The sequence below is a fragment of the Cynocephalus volans genome, chromosome 9 (genome assembly GCF_027409185.1).
Source record: "Cynocephalus volans isolate mCynVol1 chromosome 9, mCynVol1.pri, whole genome shotgun sequence".
NCBI classification, from domain to species: Eukaryota; Metazoa; Chordata; class Mammalia; order Dermoptera; family Cynocephalidae; genus Cynocephalus; species Cynocephalus volans.
The window spans coordinates 2,049,015-2,064,791 of NC_084468.1; the positions used below are offsets into that span (position 1 = coordinate 2,049,015).

General features: G+C 53.3%; 1 protein-coding gene across 1 annotated transcript in view; it reads left to right on the forward strand.

Annotated features, from left to right (window-relative positions):
* The window catches only part of CFAP99 (cilia and flagella associated protein 99), a 47,018-nt gene that overhangs the window by 18,715 nt on the left and 12,526 nt on the right, over positions 1 to 15,777 (forward strand). The window contains exons 5-11 of the mRNA XM_063107233.1: positions 3,155 to 3,267; positions 4,918 to 5,095; positions 8,112 to 8,192; positions 8,372 to 8,446; positions 9,379 to 9,450; positions 9,689 to 9,777; positions 10,550 to 10,754. Coding sequence (XP_062963303.1) covers positions 3,155 to 3,267; positions 4,918 to 5,095; positions 8,112 to 8,192; positions 8,372 to 8,446; positions 9,379 to 9,450; positions 9,689 to 9,777; positions 10,550 to 10,754 — 813 coding nt within the window. The remainder of the gene's footprint in view (positions 1 to 3,154; positions 3,268 to 4,917; positions 5,096 to 8,111; positions 8,193 to 8,371; positions 8,447 to 9,378; positions 9,451 to 9,688; positions 9,778 to 10,549; positions 10,755 to 15,777) is intronic.

A 15,777-nucleotide genomic window follows, 5' to 3' on the forward strand; every position in this document is an offset into this window, starting at 1 on the left:
TCAGGACTGGGAGTCATGGCCTGCTGTTCGCTGGGCCTTTGGAACTTTTCTCGGGCCTCTTCTGACTCATGACCAAACTCCAGGCCCAGGACAGCCTCCCCTCTCTCCCGGGGGCCTGTGCAGCTTCAGCGGGGCTGAGGGAATGAGGATCCCTGGGGAATGAGGTCCTGAAGATGAGCACCCTGAAAGCCGGGCCACCCAGGCCTCCGGGCCAGCAGACCAGTAACGTGTGTGCCCGAGGCCCACTCCTCTTTGCTGGGCAGCTCCCATGGGGCGTTTGCTGTGGGCCAGGCCACCTCCGCGAGCCCATGGTGCTTGTTCTCGCCACATCCTCATGACAATCTGTGAGGTCATTCCCTCGCGGTGCTCATCTGAAGGTTGAGGAAACTGGGCACAGAGAGGTTGAGTAACTCGTCCAACATCACACAGCAAGTGAGTAGTGAAGCTGATTCTTGGACGAGGCTTTTAGCCTCTGGCTGCTCCTCCTTACTCTGCTTAGAGGGGGTGGCTGCCAGTCCAGGAGAGCGACTCCCTGGAGAGGAGAGAGGGAAAGGCCTCAGGCCCAGCGGTGCTTCGGGCGTTTCTGGAAGGAAGCAGCCTGTCCCTGGCCTGGGGAAGGAGGAGACTTGGAGCAGTGTGCCCGCAGGACAACAGCCCCCAGAGGTCCAGGACTAGCTGCTCACACAGCACTTCAGCCACCTAACAAGCAGCACGAGAGAAAGCACTGACCCAAGCCAGTATTTCTCTTTTTAGTGACATGGTTTCCTATCTATATGTAAGCATAAGTATTTCATGGTGGATTTGTATAGCTACCTTAAGCAAGGCTTCATTTTTATGAAAAAGAAGCAAAACCGACAGCACTTTCTGAGAGATGCTTTGAGACTGGTCCAGGACCGGCTTCCCCGAGCTCAGAAGGGCCCACAGCAGTTTACACCCTGCTGCCCCCGCTCTGAAGGTCTTAATCATTACTGAGCAAGGATCTGCGTTCATCTTGCACTGGGCCCTGCAGTTGGGGAGCCAGCGCTGGACCGACATTGGCCTGCAGAGTCCCAAAGTGCTGGCCCAGGACAGAGCGCCCAGAGACTGCGCAGAGACTCACTGCGTGCTCGGGGCCAGCACAGCGCCCCCGGTGCAGGTGGCTGGGCATTGACCAGCCCAGAGCTTCTGGAAGAAGATTCGTGGAAACAGCCCACACAGTTCCCCAGGGGAACAGAGAAGCTGCAGGGGTGGCATGGCAGCCCAAACGGGGCCTTCCCTCCTGGGATCCATGCCCAGTGCCCCATTTTGTTGGGGACAGGAAGCCCCCACAGACATACCCTGGGGGATATCACCACTGTGGCACGTGGTAGTAAGTGTGGTGTGCCTGGTCTGGTTCTTGGGTGGCCTCAGCCCGTGGCTCCACAGGAGACAGTACCCATCACCCCAGGCAGCACCTGGAGGGGGCAGATGGCCCTGCTAGTTCCAAGGACCCCACGCTATGCGCTGATGGAATCCGCCAGAGAGCCAGAGGGCTTTCTCAGACCCACGCTGGAACCCTTCCACCCTCCAGCAGGCTCCCTGGTAAGGCTGCCCTCACCCCACCCTGGTGAGAATGGCGGCCTCATCAGGGACCGCCTGTCTTGTGGGGGAGGGGCACCCAGGAATCACAAATGGGACACGCCCAAATCGGGGTGGGCCAGAAGAAGGGGAGTGGAGACCCCAGGGCCCAACAGCAGGGGCCCAGCTGCCCGCTGCAGGCAGGAAGCAGTAGCAGGGCTAAAAGGAGATGAAACGGGGCGGGGTGGGAAAGAGGGTGACAGGGCAGTGGCCCAGGCCAAGGGGCAGAGAAGGCCTCTGTAGGGCGGAGAGGGCAGGAAGAGGCCACTGGGGTGGGTGAGAGTGGTGAGCAGGCTGCTAAGTGGGGAGCAGTGGGAGGCCCGCAGGGGGGCAGGAAGCTGGTGAGGGCGAGGCTGCCGGGGGTGGCGGTCATTGGGGAGGCAGCCACAGGGACCAGAGGCTCTGCCCAGCCCACACCCAGAAGTGGCCACCCTTGCCCACTGCTGGCCCTCGCTCGGCCTGTGCTTTCTGGACTGCCTCCCTAATAGACAACCTGCTCCCAAGGCCCACGGCTCAGTGTGCTTTTGGGGACCCAGACTAAGGCACCATATTTGCTGTGTTACCACGAAGCCATCCTGGGGGACTCTGACATGCAGTGCTGGAGCCCCACATACAGTGGCACCCGTGGCAGCCCCAGGACCCTTGGCCTCCCCTTCCTGCTGGTTTTCAGGGACTTGACTCAACAAGGCCCTCTAAGCGACGGTTGTGTTTTCAGCTTTTGGACACCTCCCATAGAGCAGCAGGGGGTCCTAGGCAAGGCCTGGGGGCCTGAGCCTCTGTTCCAGCTGTGCAGAGGCCAGCTCCTGGGGCTGCCCCTCCTGGCCAACTGACAGTTCCTTTCTGTGAAAGGGGGTCTTCCAGTTCCCCGAGGTCGTTGGGCTCCACTGGGGAAGCTAAATGGGTCCTGTGTCTTCTGACTTGGGAGCTAGGAGCTGGGAGAGAGCCTTCAGAAGCCCATGGCCATTGGAAATCCCCACCGTGTCCTGGTCCAGGCCATCCCAAGGGCATGCCAGGCTCTGCCCATATGGACGCTGTGCCAGACCAGGGAAAACAGCCGCAATCCGAGTGCTGGGACCAGCCACCCACTGGCTGAGTGGACAGGTCCCATCCCCAGGGTGGGCTGGGACTCCCTGCACTTCCTGCCAGTTCAGAGAGCTCCCCAGGGGTCGCCTGCTGGCAATGCCCTGGGCAAGGGGGGGGGTTGGGTAGCAGAAAATGGTGCAATTTCATTCTTGGAATTCTAGAGCCCAGCGGTGGGGGTGGGGGTGGGGGAGACAGGCAGCTCTCCATGTGTTCCCCCAACAGCAAGGAGTGTGGGGCCCTCCAGGTCCTGGGGAGCTGGGTGGGGGCACAGGGCCCCGTCAGCAAGGACATGCCCTACCAGGCTGGGGCACATGAGCGGGAGTCAGGCCTCTTCCTCACCCAGGGATGCTATAGGGAGGGAAGGACTGTCCCGAGGGCTGTGGTCTCTTCCCCACTGCCTGCAGGCTGGGAGTTTCAGCAGGTGGGGGTCTGGGCCCGAGGCTCCCGCCTCCTGATGGCTCCTGCTCCTCCTCAGTTCCTCGGGTTCTTCTTCAACCCCATACACCTGTGCTCGTGGGTCAAGGACGAGTGGAGCCTCATCTACGAGACGGCCCATGTGAGGGAGAACTGGATCGACCCCCTGATGCGGTGGGTCAGGCTGGTGCAGGGCGTGGGTGTGGGGGGCTCCTGAGCGAGGGGCGGTGATGGTGGCCCCAGCCCTGAGGGACCCTGCAGGGCTCCAGTCCTGTCCCTGGCCACTCTGGGGATCCCAAGACTGCAGGCGTGGGGTAGGGTAGGGGCTGAGAAAGCTGTAGCTCAGCTTCTGGTGGCTTCAGGCCTCAGTCTCTCTCTGTCGTCCCCAGGGCACCACTCCCAGGCCTGCCACCCAGAGCTGTTCTGGTCTCCCGACAGGCTGGGGCAAACCCAGGCGCAGGCTGAGACTTGCAAGCAGAAGGGGCTGCACAGTCGCTTGGACCCTGCCCTTGTACTCCTTGCAGAGGCCTGCCAGGGCCAGGTGCAACTGGGGGAACCCCCCCCAGTTGTTTCCCTTCTGATAGAACTGGGAAGGAGCCACCTTATCCTCCTGGGGACAGACAGATCATTTGGGCACAGCAGACCACTTGGGTGCCAGCTGTGTGGGGGAGAACCAGAGGCCCAGAGGAGGTGGAAGCCCCTCCTGTGGGAGGAGGAGGCCCTGACCCCAGGAAGGGGGGTCTCCGGAACTGCCCCTTCACCAAGGGGAAGTCCTCAGTCCCAGGCAGCCCACTGCCAGCAACTGGGATAAACCCCCAATGGAATGGGGGCATGGCCCTGCAGGTACCTCCCTTACCTGCTGGACACTCTGCCCGCCCACAGGGTGCCACCCCTGTCCTGGGCCTGCGGGGACACCTCTGAGCAGCTGCTTGGCTTGGTTCCAGTGCACCTCTCCTCCCACACCAACACCTGCACATGCAGGTTTCCCCTGCCCACTCTAGGACCATCCCTGTCACAAACCTCCTGCCCTTTTCCTCCACCTGCCCCGAAGTTGGCGGCACTGGGGCCTAGCCCTAGAGTGGCCTCCTGAGACCACTGCACATGCTTCCTCCCTCCCTCGGTGGCCATGGTTCTCAGGTGAGGTGGTCTGCCCCCAGGGGAGCCCACGGGAGGGACACTGGAGAGGCTGGTGGAGGTGGGCTGCGCCAGCACAAGGCTGTGGGCATGAAAGGGGGAGGCCCAGACCTTGGGCAGCCCAGCAGCAGCCTTCCCAAAGCCCTGCCCCAGAGCACCCGCGCCGGGCAAGGCTGTACCCAGAAGAGCTGGACTCCCTGCAGGGGGATGCAGCCCTCACCGCCCCCAACTCCTGCAGCTCCCTCTCCACCTGTTGCCAACAGTGCAGCTCCAGAACGTTCCTTTCCAGTGGCAGCTTCCCTTCCCCACTCCTGGCTTCCTTCCCCTGAGCCATCTGCTCCAGCCCAAATTAGTTCTGTGTCCCAGCTGTGGCTTGTCCTCAGAGCCCCCCAGATTCCTGCAGCGAGACCTCCCCAGCCTTGCAACTCCCCACATGCCAGCATGTCCCAAGACAGCAATGCCCCTGGCCTGTTTCCTTGTCTATGCCCAGGGGATACTGACATTACAGGGGCGTTGCTGACACCGTGCCTGCAAGTGTAGACACTCAGTGAAGAAGGGTGTTGGGCCCATCATCACCCTCACCTTGAGGTGGACCCAAGCACTCGGGGGTACTTTGGATCCCAAGGGCCACCCCCTTGTTGACCTGCTTAGGAAGTGACCCCGAGGGGCTTCTCTACTTGTCCTTTCCAGATGGCAGCCGGAGATCCAGGAGCTGATCAAACAGCTGGAGGGAGCGCCGGCCAGTCAGTCCCTGCCTCCAAAGGCCAAGGCCAAGGTCACAGAGCCCAAGGAGTTCAACCTGACCATCCCCAAGCCCCGCGCCATTCCAGTGCCTGAGCCTGTCCCTGTCATGGCCAAACCAAGACCAGTGAGTACAGGGCTCACATACAGCATGGGCCTGTATCCAGGCTGGGAGAATGGACCGTGTGGGCCAGTGGGAAGCTGGGCTCCTCCAGGCTAAGGGTGTACTGGGCCAGACCAGGGACATTCGATGACCCCACACAGCCCCACCCCACACCTCACAGAGAGGGAGCCCAGCTGAGCTGGAGCCCAGCCAGTGGTCCCAGCCAAGAGGCGCTGAGCAAAGCTGTCTGGTCACAGGGTTCAGAACCGTCTGGACTTGGAGCCTGGAGCCCACACATAACCCTGGTGCAATGTACCACCCCCTCCCCACTAAAAACTACATATGTAGATCACAGTATGCTCTGTGCAGGGGCAGGCGATGATGTGTGTCTGCACGAGCTCCAGTCTTGCCCGTCCCAGTGCCTTTGCACACGTGTCCCATCTGCCTAGAGCCCCTTCCTCTCCCTCCCTCTGCTGACTTGCATGTCAATCAGATGCTTTGTACTGAAGTTACAGAAAAATGCAGCTCAAACTGGCTTAGGCAAGAGAGCACTGGCGGACTCTCCTGACTGAAGTTGTACAGGCTTCAGGCGTGGTTTGATCAGGGTTTCAGTTCTGCTTCTCTGTGACTCTCTCTACCCTGGTCTTCGCTGTGGGTCACCTTCATATTTGGGCTAACCTCCTTCATTGTAGCAAAAAATCCAGGCCTCATGCCCACACTCTACACCGTCCAGGGCATGAGAGGATATCTTGGGCCAAGAATTGTTTGGAAAAGTCTGACTGGGCCAGCCGAGGTCCCGTGCCTGCCTCATCAGGGAGGCGGTGTCCTGACTGGTCAGGGGCTGTATCTCAAGCGCCAGCAGTGCACTCAACTTCCCAGGACAATCTGGTTCCCCAGCAGGACCAAGGACTGTACGGGAGGGTCAGGGGATGGTGCAGAGTTCCAGGGTCTCACCCCACTCCTACCATCCTTCAGGTGTCATTAAAATTTCTCTTCCCAGGAGGCTTTTTATAACCCCCTCAACGGTATCAAGCCCCTCACTTAGCTTCCTTCTCATTGACCCCAGCTCCTTTTCTTCGTAGCATTGATTAGAGTTTATAGTTGTTTAGTAATTTGTGGGCTGTTCATTGTCTGTCTCTTCTACCAGACGTCCATCTTATTTGTCCCATAGTCCCAGTGCCTGGCACAGTCCTGGCTCAGAGCAAACTCTCAGTAAATACTTGTTGGTCAGATAGATGGATGGATATGGACAAGTGGACGATGGGATGGATGGACAAATTGGTGGATGGATGGATAATCAGATAGATGGACAAATGGATGAATGGATGGATGACTGGATGGATGGATGGATGGAAGGATGGAAGCATGTTGAATGTGTGGATGATGGATGGATGGGTGGATGGAAGGATGGATGTTGGATAGATGGATGTCGGATGGATAGATGATGGATGGATGTGTGGATGATGGATGGATGTGTGGATGATGGATGGATGGATGGATTTGGGATGGATGGATGGGTGGATGGAGGATCAGGGTCCTTGTTGCTGAGCAATGCCACAAGTACCCCATCTGCAGGATCTTCAGCATTTCTGACTCCATCTCCTCAGGACTCAGTGTGTTTGTCTCAGGTCGTCCTGCCAGCTGCAGCTCTCTCTCGCTCTCTACCTGGCACAGCCCCTGTGCCGCCCCCACCCTGCCCTGCCCTGCTCTGCACTATAGCCCTACCCTTCCTGCCCTGCCCCATGCCCAGCACTGAGGGCCCACTCCAATTCACACATTCATTCATTGAACAAATAGTTACGGAATGCCTAGTGTGTGCCAGGCTCTATTCCTTCATGGAGCATGCATTCCAGCAGGGGACTCAGACACAACACAGGTAAGTAAAACGTACGAAGTGTTAGTTGGTGATAAATGCTGAGGAGAAACTAATGCAGGGCACGGGGAAGAGAAGTGTTGGAGTAGTTACGGTTCTGGTGTAGCGTGGCCAGCAGAGGCCTCCTGGGAAGTGCCGTGGAGTAAGAGCCAGAAGAAGCGAGCAAGTGAGCCCTGAGTTGTCTCAGGGAAGAGCGTTCCAGGCAGTGGGCAAAGCCCACGCGGAGGCCCTGGGGTAGTGCCCTCCCTGCCCTGAGAGTTTGACGACAGCCAGGGGGGCTGGAGTGGATTGAGGGTGCAGAGAGCAGAGGGGAGGTACCGGGCCAGCCACGAGCCCACCGCAGGGGCAGAGAGACAGGGTCCCTCCAGCTGCCACTGCAGAGAAAGGGTGGGGGCACTTTGGGGGGTCTTTTTGCAGCAGGTGGGCAGGATTGGAGATGGACGTGGCTGTGAGAGATGGAGGTGCCGAGGGGGACTCCAGAGCTTGGCATGAGTGGGGGAAGGGACAGTAGTAGTTAAGGGCAGTGAGGCTGGGGGAGGGGCAGGCTTGAGGGGGTTGAGGGTTTCAGGTTTGGACAAGTGGAGTTTGCCTGTCAGACGAGCATGGGAGAAGCACGGAGTTCAATGGTGGAGACAGGAGTCTGGAGTTCAGGTGTGTCTGTGCTGGGTCTGTCCTGCCCCTGCATGGACATGGCTCCCACCAGGTTACTGAGAGCCTCCTGTGACTGAGCCCAGCTGACGTGCCCCAGGCCACCGTGGTCCCTGCAGTATGCCCTTCACTGGCAGCTCCCTTTTCTGGGCTCTGTGACTCTCTCAGCCTCCCCTGCCCAGTCAGGCACCCTCTGCCTGTTCCTCCAACATCCAGGGACCTGGTTTCCTCCTCTTCTTGCTCCTCTCCCACCCTGGCCATCGCATCTAGGCCGATGACGTGCCCTCAGTGCTGGTGGTCACATCTCACCCAGCCCACCCCTGGCCCAGCAGGTCCCAGGTGGTGCTCAGTGGCTTCCATTGCAGCCTGCGGCTCCCCCAGTGCAGGCCACCACCCACCCTCTTGCTTCCTGGCATCACCCTCTGCTTCACCTACATCCAGCCGGCCTCCGCCCTGGCGTTTCTAGACCCTCTCCAAATGGCAGCTGCTGACCATGGCTCTTCCTCTGGCCACCACCAGGTCCCTCCGAGCACCTATCAGCTGCCCAGGGAGCACCAGCAGCTGGAGATGGTCAGGAGACACAACCGCCGGAAGGCTGAGGTGAGCGGTGCCAGCCCTGCCCCCCAGAGACCCCGATGGGGAGTGTGGGAAGGGGGGGTGGGGAGGGAGAGAAAACTGGGAGGGGAGGGGGGGAGTTGGTTGGCGCACTTGTCCTCCCACGGACCCGAGGACATGGGGTGGCGGCCGGTGACGCTGGAGCTGCTGTGTTGTTGTGGCAGGAGCGGCTGCTGAGGGCGAACACCGAGGAGCTGCGGTGTGCCATGCCCAGGTCCCATGGGGAGCCACCGGTGCAGGTAGCATCCGTGTCCCAAGACCAGACTTCGTGATGGCATCTTCTCATGTCACAAAAAATTCCTCCCAAGGCATTTCAGTGGTGACACAACAGGCCACTCATTTAGCCTTTTCCAGTCGCGGGCTCTGGAGGCGGGTCCCCAGTAACCCTGGAACAGGTCCCCGAGCCTCGCAGACGAAGCCGCGCTGCTGCTTGTGCTCCTGAGCAGGCAGGTGTAGACGCGTGTCCAAAACCACTGGAGGAAGCTCGGCCAAGAAAGCGGCTACGGTCGCTGTCTCTCGGTGTTTCCAGATGTCCCATCTGGGCATTTAATACTTCTGTAGGAAAAACCAAGGCATGTCTGCCAATAAAGTAGAGGAGCAGGACAAGGGAAGACCGTGCTCCGGTGACACTCGCACAGGAGCACGGCCCACCTGGGCAGCCGCGGACCTGGCAGAGGCGGGCCTCCCCCAGCAGCTGGGGCCCGCGGAGTGGGCACCCCGCACAGTGGCTTGCCTGGGGGTTGTGATGGTTGAGTTCTTGTTGCGGGGGGCTTGTACCAATTCCTCCCACACACTGTGACTTGTGGTGCCCACCCCAGGCTGTGTCAACAGAGCAGCAGGGGGAAGACAGACTCAGGGAGCAGCCCAGCTCTGGGGGGTGGCTGAGGAGGCAGACGCTGAGCCCTGGGGCCAAGCTGTCCTGACTGGGAGCTGCTGTCCCCAGGCCCCGCAGGCCCTGAAGCCTCCCTGCTCCTGCCTGGGTGGTTCAACACCACAGCAAGGCTTGGGAGAGCTTTGGGGGACAGAGATGCTGCCCTGGAGGCTGGGGGTGGGAACACATGAATGGGCAGCTGGAGTTAGGATGGAGGGGAGTGGGCCGGGCCTCCAGGGGCACTTTTGGGCACCTGAGGGCACAGGTGCTGAGCTGAAGTCTCCACCCTGACTCCTGCAGGACTCCAAGAAGAAGCCACGACTTCGATTCCCGCCCCGAATCCAAAGGACTCCGAAGCTGACCTTCTACAGGGTGAGGGGTGCTCCTGGCTGGTCAGGCCCCTCTCCCTGGGCACCCACCCTCCTACCTGTTCTACCCCTGAAGGCTCAGATGGCTGGAGCTGGGGGACCCAGAGGCCCCAAGACAGCCCCACCCTCGAGGCAGAGTGAAGTGCCTGGGCAGGGGGCAAGTGTGAAGGGCAGGAGGTCAGGAGGGGCACTTGCTGCTCCCCTCACCCCCCACCACAGCCCACCCCTCCCCTGCCCCACAGCCTGACAACGTCCCGGTCAAGCTGAACACTGCTGCCATCCTGAGAGAAGGGGCCTTATACCAGCGGCAGGTGGAAAAAGAGCTGCAGAGGTGAGGGGAGGCAGACTGAGGCCCCGTTCTGCCCCCCTCCCACCTTCCACAGTGTCCCCCTTGGGAGGGAAGACCCCTGAGAAGGAGCCTGGTGGCTGGGCAGCTCAGCAGAGAGGGGGCTCCGGGTCATGATCAGGTGTGGTCTGGGGGTGGGCAGTGGGCGGTGGTGGGTCAGGGGCATGGCTGCATCTTACAAAGACCATCCCAGCTCAGGGCAGGAGACGGACTGGGGTAGAGGAGACTGAGCAGACACCTGGCCCAGCCAAACCTCCCTCGGGGTCAGCTCCTCCTTGGGCCCCTTCCTGATGCCCCTCCCCTAGACTGCCAGGGCTGGAAGCCCCTGTGCTTACCCCACGCTGGGTAGCTGTGTCTTTCCATGTCTGCAAATTGGACTGTGGGTGGGAGCTGAGTGGCTGAACAGATGCGTGAGTGGGTGTGCAGACGGGTGGACAGAGGGACGGCAGGTGGACAGACAGACGGAGGGATGGGGCACAGGCAGGGCTGACAGTGGACACAGGGCTGATGGGTGGACGGGGAAGTAGGCAACGAGTAGAGGAAGGAAGGGTGAGATGATGTGACCGATGGGAGGATGCCCAGGATGGGGACAGGTGGGCGGACGGTGGGGATAGGGGTGGGGGCCGGCCATGTGCCGGGTGTCGGATGACTAGCAGCCCACGCTGTGACGCCACTACCGCTAGGGGAGCCTGTGGCCTCCTGGTGGCCCCAATCACAGGAGGAGCCCCAAGCTGCATCTCTGTCCCTCTCTCCCCAGGGTTGACAAGCTTGTGGATGGGGCTGGGGACTTCTCTGAGTTCCTCAAGTGGCAGAAGAAGATGCAGGCGAAGGACCGGGAGGAGCAGCTGGCGGCAGGCGAGTGCCGGCGGCTGCAGGGCAAGCTCAGCCACGAGGAGGCCGTCCTGGCCCGGCAGCACCTCGTGCAGGAGAACAAGCAGAAGGCGGACCACGGGAAGCAGGAGGTGACGCCAGCGGAAGTGGCCGAGGCTCTCGAGCTGGCCCCGGGTCCTTTCCTCCCGAGACCCATTGGGTGGCTCTGGCTTCTCTGACCCTCCTCAGTAGGCAGGGCTCGGCAGGGCTGCGGGCCTGTCGGGCCAGCACTTCTGCTCCAGACTGCCCACCCCCCGCTCGCAGGCTCAGGTGGCCCACAGATCCCTGGGTGGCCCTGAGGGAGCCCTGAGGTTCTGGCAGAAACTTCCAGAAGGCAGACATGTTTGTGTATGGTGCCCTCTCCTGCAGGAGGGTTTGTGGATTCCCACATTACCATTTTAGAAGCTCCTCAGTGTCAGTCCTGGCTCTTCCTCCTCTGAGGACGTGCTGCCTGCAGGGTGCTCTGTACCCGTGACCCCCAAAGCCTGTTCCTGCCATGGGCCTCCCAGAGGCCTGGACAGTTGGGGACCCCGCTGTTGCTCTTTAAATGTATCCTACTGACAGCCTGCGGTCAGGGGCCTTACAGGTCACTCAAATTTCTTCTTTTGATAGACTCACTTGTATCTATATTCAATTTTAGGGTTTGCTTTCTCCTTCCTTTTTAGTTTATTTCTTTAAAAATATGAAGCCCAAACAACATGAAAAAGTACTTAGAAAAAAGCATAAGCCTGCATCTGACAACCCACTTCCACCTACCCTCATAGGTCCTTATTTCCATTAATTTCTGCATCATCTTTCCTGTCTCTGTTTCTAAGCAAATAACCAGCTGGTATAGATACTTAGGTGCTTCATAAAGCTCGTGGAAAGGTTGGTATTATCTGTAATTCCATTTCTCCATGAATTTTATGAAGTACCTTGTCCATTCTCTACCTCCCGTGTTTCTTACGTGAGAAGTCGTGTCTTGCTTTACCTGCAATGCGCAGTGTCATGCAAGTTTCTCGTCCGCGTGGAGGTGGCTCTTCAGGGTCAACTTCTAGAGGAGGGATTAAGTGAAAGACTCACGGGGTATGTGGGGGTAGTTGCTGCTGTCTGGGACATGTGGTGTTATCAAATGTGGCCGAGTAGCCTCCCACGCCGCCTGCAGAGGGTACTGTACTGAATTCACGAATTCTTCCCCATCTCACGTGTGAGAAAGAGTACTTGGTATGGTTCCGATTTGCATTTCGTTTCTTATGTGTGAATTTGAGCATATTTTTATGTATTTAAGCCATTTCAATGTCATTTTGTGTGAACTGTCCATGTCTCTTGTCCATTTTCTACTGAGCTTTTGACCTTCATTCTTTTCCCTGATTTTTTTGGTGGTGGTTTATTTATTTAGGTTGATAAATAAGCACTGTAAATATGATACACAACATGATGTTTTAAAAATCTGTGTGCATGATGGAATGACTAAATCAAGCTAATTAACATGTGAATTATCTTGCATATCATGCATTCCTGGTGAGAACACTTAAAATCTACTCTTAGCAATTTGCAAGCATACAATACCTTGCTCTTAACTATAGGCACAGTGTTCTACAATGGATCTCTAGCTGAAATTTTGTGTCCTTTGACGAACATCTCTCAAATCCCCTCCACTGATTCCTTGTGTTGTCATTGTTGTTGTTGTTTTTAAGTTTGTTATATATTATGGAAAATAATCTTTTATCTATGATATATTGTTGCAGATGTTTCCTACCAATTTGTCATGGGGCTTTGGTTATGGTGTGTTTTGCCATGCAAATCTTTTTTATGTCATCAAACTTATCAATCTTTTCTTCCATTTTGTTTGCTTTTTTTTTGAATCACACAAACGCTCAGTGGAAATGTGTTTGGATTTTGAATAGTGAGAAAGGTTTTTCTCACATCAGGTTATAGAGGAATTCACCCATGTTTTCTTCTAGTACTTACATGGTTTCATCTTTTCCATCTGGACCTCTACGTTTATTCTTGTGCAGGGTGTGAGATCTGGATCTACTTTTATCTTTTTCAAATGGCCTTCCAGTTGAGACTTCTGATCCATGAATGCAACCCGTTTCTCCGTTTAATTAAATTTTTAAATTTTTCATCTCTGTTGTCTAGTTTTCAGTATTCAAGTCCTGTGCATGTTTTATTAGATTTGTACCTAATTCTTTTTTTTTTTTTTGAGCAACTGTAAATAGTATTGTATTTTTAATTTTGATGTTCATGTACTCATTGCTAGTATAAAAACATGCAATTGATTTTTGGGTGTGGCTCTTGTCTCCTGTGAACTGCCTGGACTCTCATTAATTTTCTAGGAGTTTGTTGTGGATTCCTTGGGATTTTCTACATAGACAATGATATCATCTGCAAATGAGAGCAGTTTTCTTTCTTTCTTTCTGATCTGTGCAGTCTTTCACTAGTAAGTATAGTGTTGGATTATGGGTTTCTTGTAGATGTGTTCTTTATCAAGTTGATAAAATTCCCCTCCATTTCTATTTTTCTGAGAGTTTTTAATCAGAAAGACTGCTGAATTTTCTTAAATGTTTTTCTGCATCAGTTGGTATGATCCTGTGGTTTTTCTTCTTTAGATCATTAATATGGTGAATTACACTGACTGGTTTTCAAATATTGAAGCAGCTTTGCATCCTTAGAATAGACCCCACATAGTTATGGTGTGTACTTTTTTTTACATATTGCTGAATTCTATTCACTAATATTTTTATTTTTTTACCTTTTTTTTTTTTGCATCTGGTTTCATAAGGGATGTTGGTCTGCAGTTTTCTTTTTTATTCTTTCTTTGTCTGATTTTGATATCAGGGTAATACTAGCTTTATTCACTTCCAAAATGAATTTGGAAGTATTCTCTCCTCTTCTATTTTCTGGAAGAGATTGTATAGATTTGATATTAATTCTTTCCATTTTTGGTATAATTCTCTAGTGAAACCATCTAGGCCTGGATATTTCTTCTTTGGAAGTTTTAAAATTATAAATTCAATTTCCTTAATAGTTATAGGACTATTCAAATAATCTATTTTATATTGAGTGAGTTGTGATAGTTTATATATTTTGAGGAGTTGGTCCATTTTATAAATTTGTCAAATTTATGTATGTAAGCTTCTCTGTAATACTCTATTATGGGCTTTCTTTTTTTTTTATATTTATTTTTTAATTTTTTGATGGCTGGCTGGTAAGGGGATCTGAACCCTTGACCTTGGTGTTATCAGCACCTCACTGTCCCAGGTGAGATAACCAGTCAGCCCCTATGACCATCCTTTTTATGTCTGTAGTGTCTGTAGTGACATAACCTGTTTCATTTCTGATATTAGCAATTTGTGTCTTTTCACTTTTTTTCTGTAATTCTGTTAGAGATTTCTTAATTTTATTTATCATTTTAAAGAACCAGCTTTTCGTTTCATTGATTTTCTCTATTGTTTTGCTGTTTTTAATTTCATTGATTTCTGCTCTTTGTATTTATTTCTGTCTGCTTGTTTTGAGGTTTTTTTAAATTCAATTTTATTTATATTTATTTTTGTGCGGTACAGTGTACTGTTTCAGTACATGCATATCCTGCACAGTGATTCACTTAGCATAGTTTTGTCCCCATTAGTTCACCCCTAATCTTCCCTCCCACCCCCAGCCCTCCCAGCCTCTGGTAACCATTATTCTACTCTTTTTTCTTTTTTTTTTTTTTTTTTAACACACAGAGATTAACATCCTTATTGCAAAAAGAACTCTTAAAAATGAATTAGAAAAATCTAAGCAGAAATTTGGTGAAGGACATGAGCAGATAAGTCACACACCCCAAAGAAACACCCATGGTTACTAAGCACATTACAGGATCTGGATGTGAGAGGGGTCAGGGCTGGCCTGGCCACCATCTCAGGAACCTGGGCATTGGCCGGTTCCATTGCTGGCCTGGATGTACAGCAGCAGGGGTGGGGCTAAGGCCCATGGCCCCATCTCCTAGGACCCCCTGTGCATTGGTCTTGCTTTCTTGCTGGCCTGGATATGCTACTTTGAGTTTATTTTGCTTTTCTTTTTCTAGGTTCTCAAGATGAGAGCTTAGCTTATTGACTTGAGATTTTTCTGCTTTTCTATTGTAAGCATTTAGTGCTATATGTTGCCTCTTGTTAACTTCTTTAGTGGTGTCCCACAAATTTTGATGTGTTGTATTTAATTTTTATTCAATTGAATGTTTTTCCTTCATTTCCCTTGAGATTTCTTCATTGACCTGTGAATTATTTAGAAGTATATTGCTTGATTTCCAAGCATTTGGAGGTTTTTCTGTTATTTTTCTGTTATTGATTTCTAGTTTGATTCCATTGTGCCTGGAGAACACATTCTGATTTTGGTTCTTTTAAATTTGTAGAGAGTCTTTCATACTGTAATCACCAAATAAATAATAACAAAAAAAATTTGTTGAGGTGTTTTATTTGTCCCAGGATGTTGTCAGTCTTCATGTGTGTTCTGTGAGCACTCAAATGAATGTATTCTGCCATAATTGGGTGTTCTACAAATATCAGTTAGCTCCTGCTGGTTGTTAGTGTTGTTGAGTTCTTCTATATCTTTGCTAACTTTCTGTCTAATTGCTCTATCAATTGTTGAGAGAAGAGCGTTAAAGTCTCCAACTATAACTGTAAAATTGTCTATTTCTCTTTTCTGTTCTATTAGTTCTTGCTTTACATATTTTGTGTCTCTGTTGTTTGGTGCATTTAGGATCACTATGTCTTCTTGGTAGTCGACCCTTTTATTATTATATATGTCTCTGGTAAATTTCTTTGCTCTGAATCTACTTTATCTGATATTAATATAGCTAGTCCTGCTTTCCTTTGGTTAATGTTTGTGTGATACATATTTCCTATTCTTTCACTTTCAACCATCTATATCATTAGATATATCATATTTCTTGTAGACAGCATATAGTTAGATCATATTTTTTAATATACTCTGCAAATCTCCATTAATTACTGTACATAGATCAGTTACATTTAATGTAATTATTATGGTTAGGACTTAAGCCTGCCATTTTTTTGTTTGTTTGCTATATTTTTTGTTTCTCTGGTTTCTTTTTCTTGCTTGCAGGTTACTCCAGTCTTTCTTTAGAATTCCATT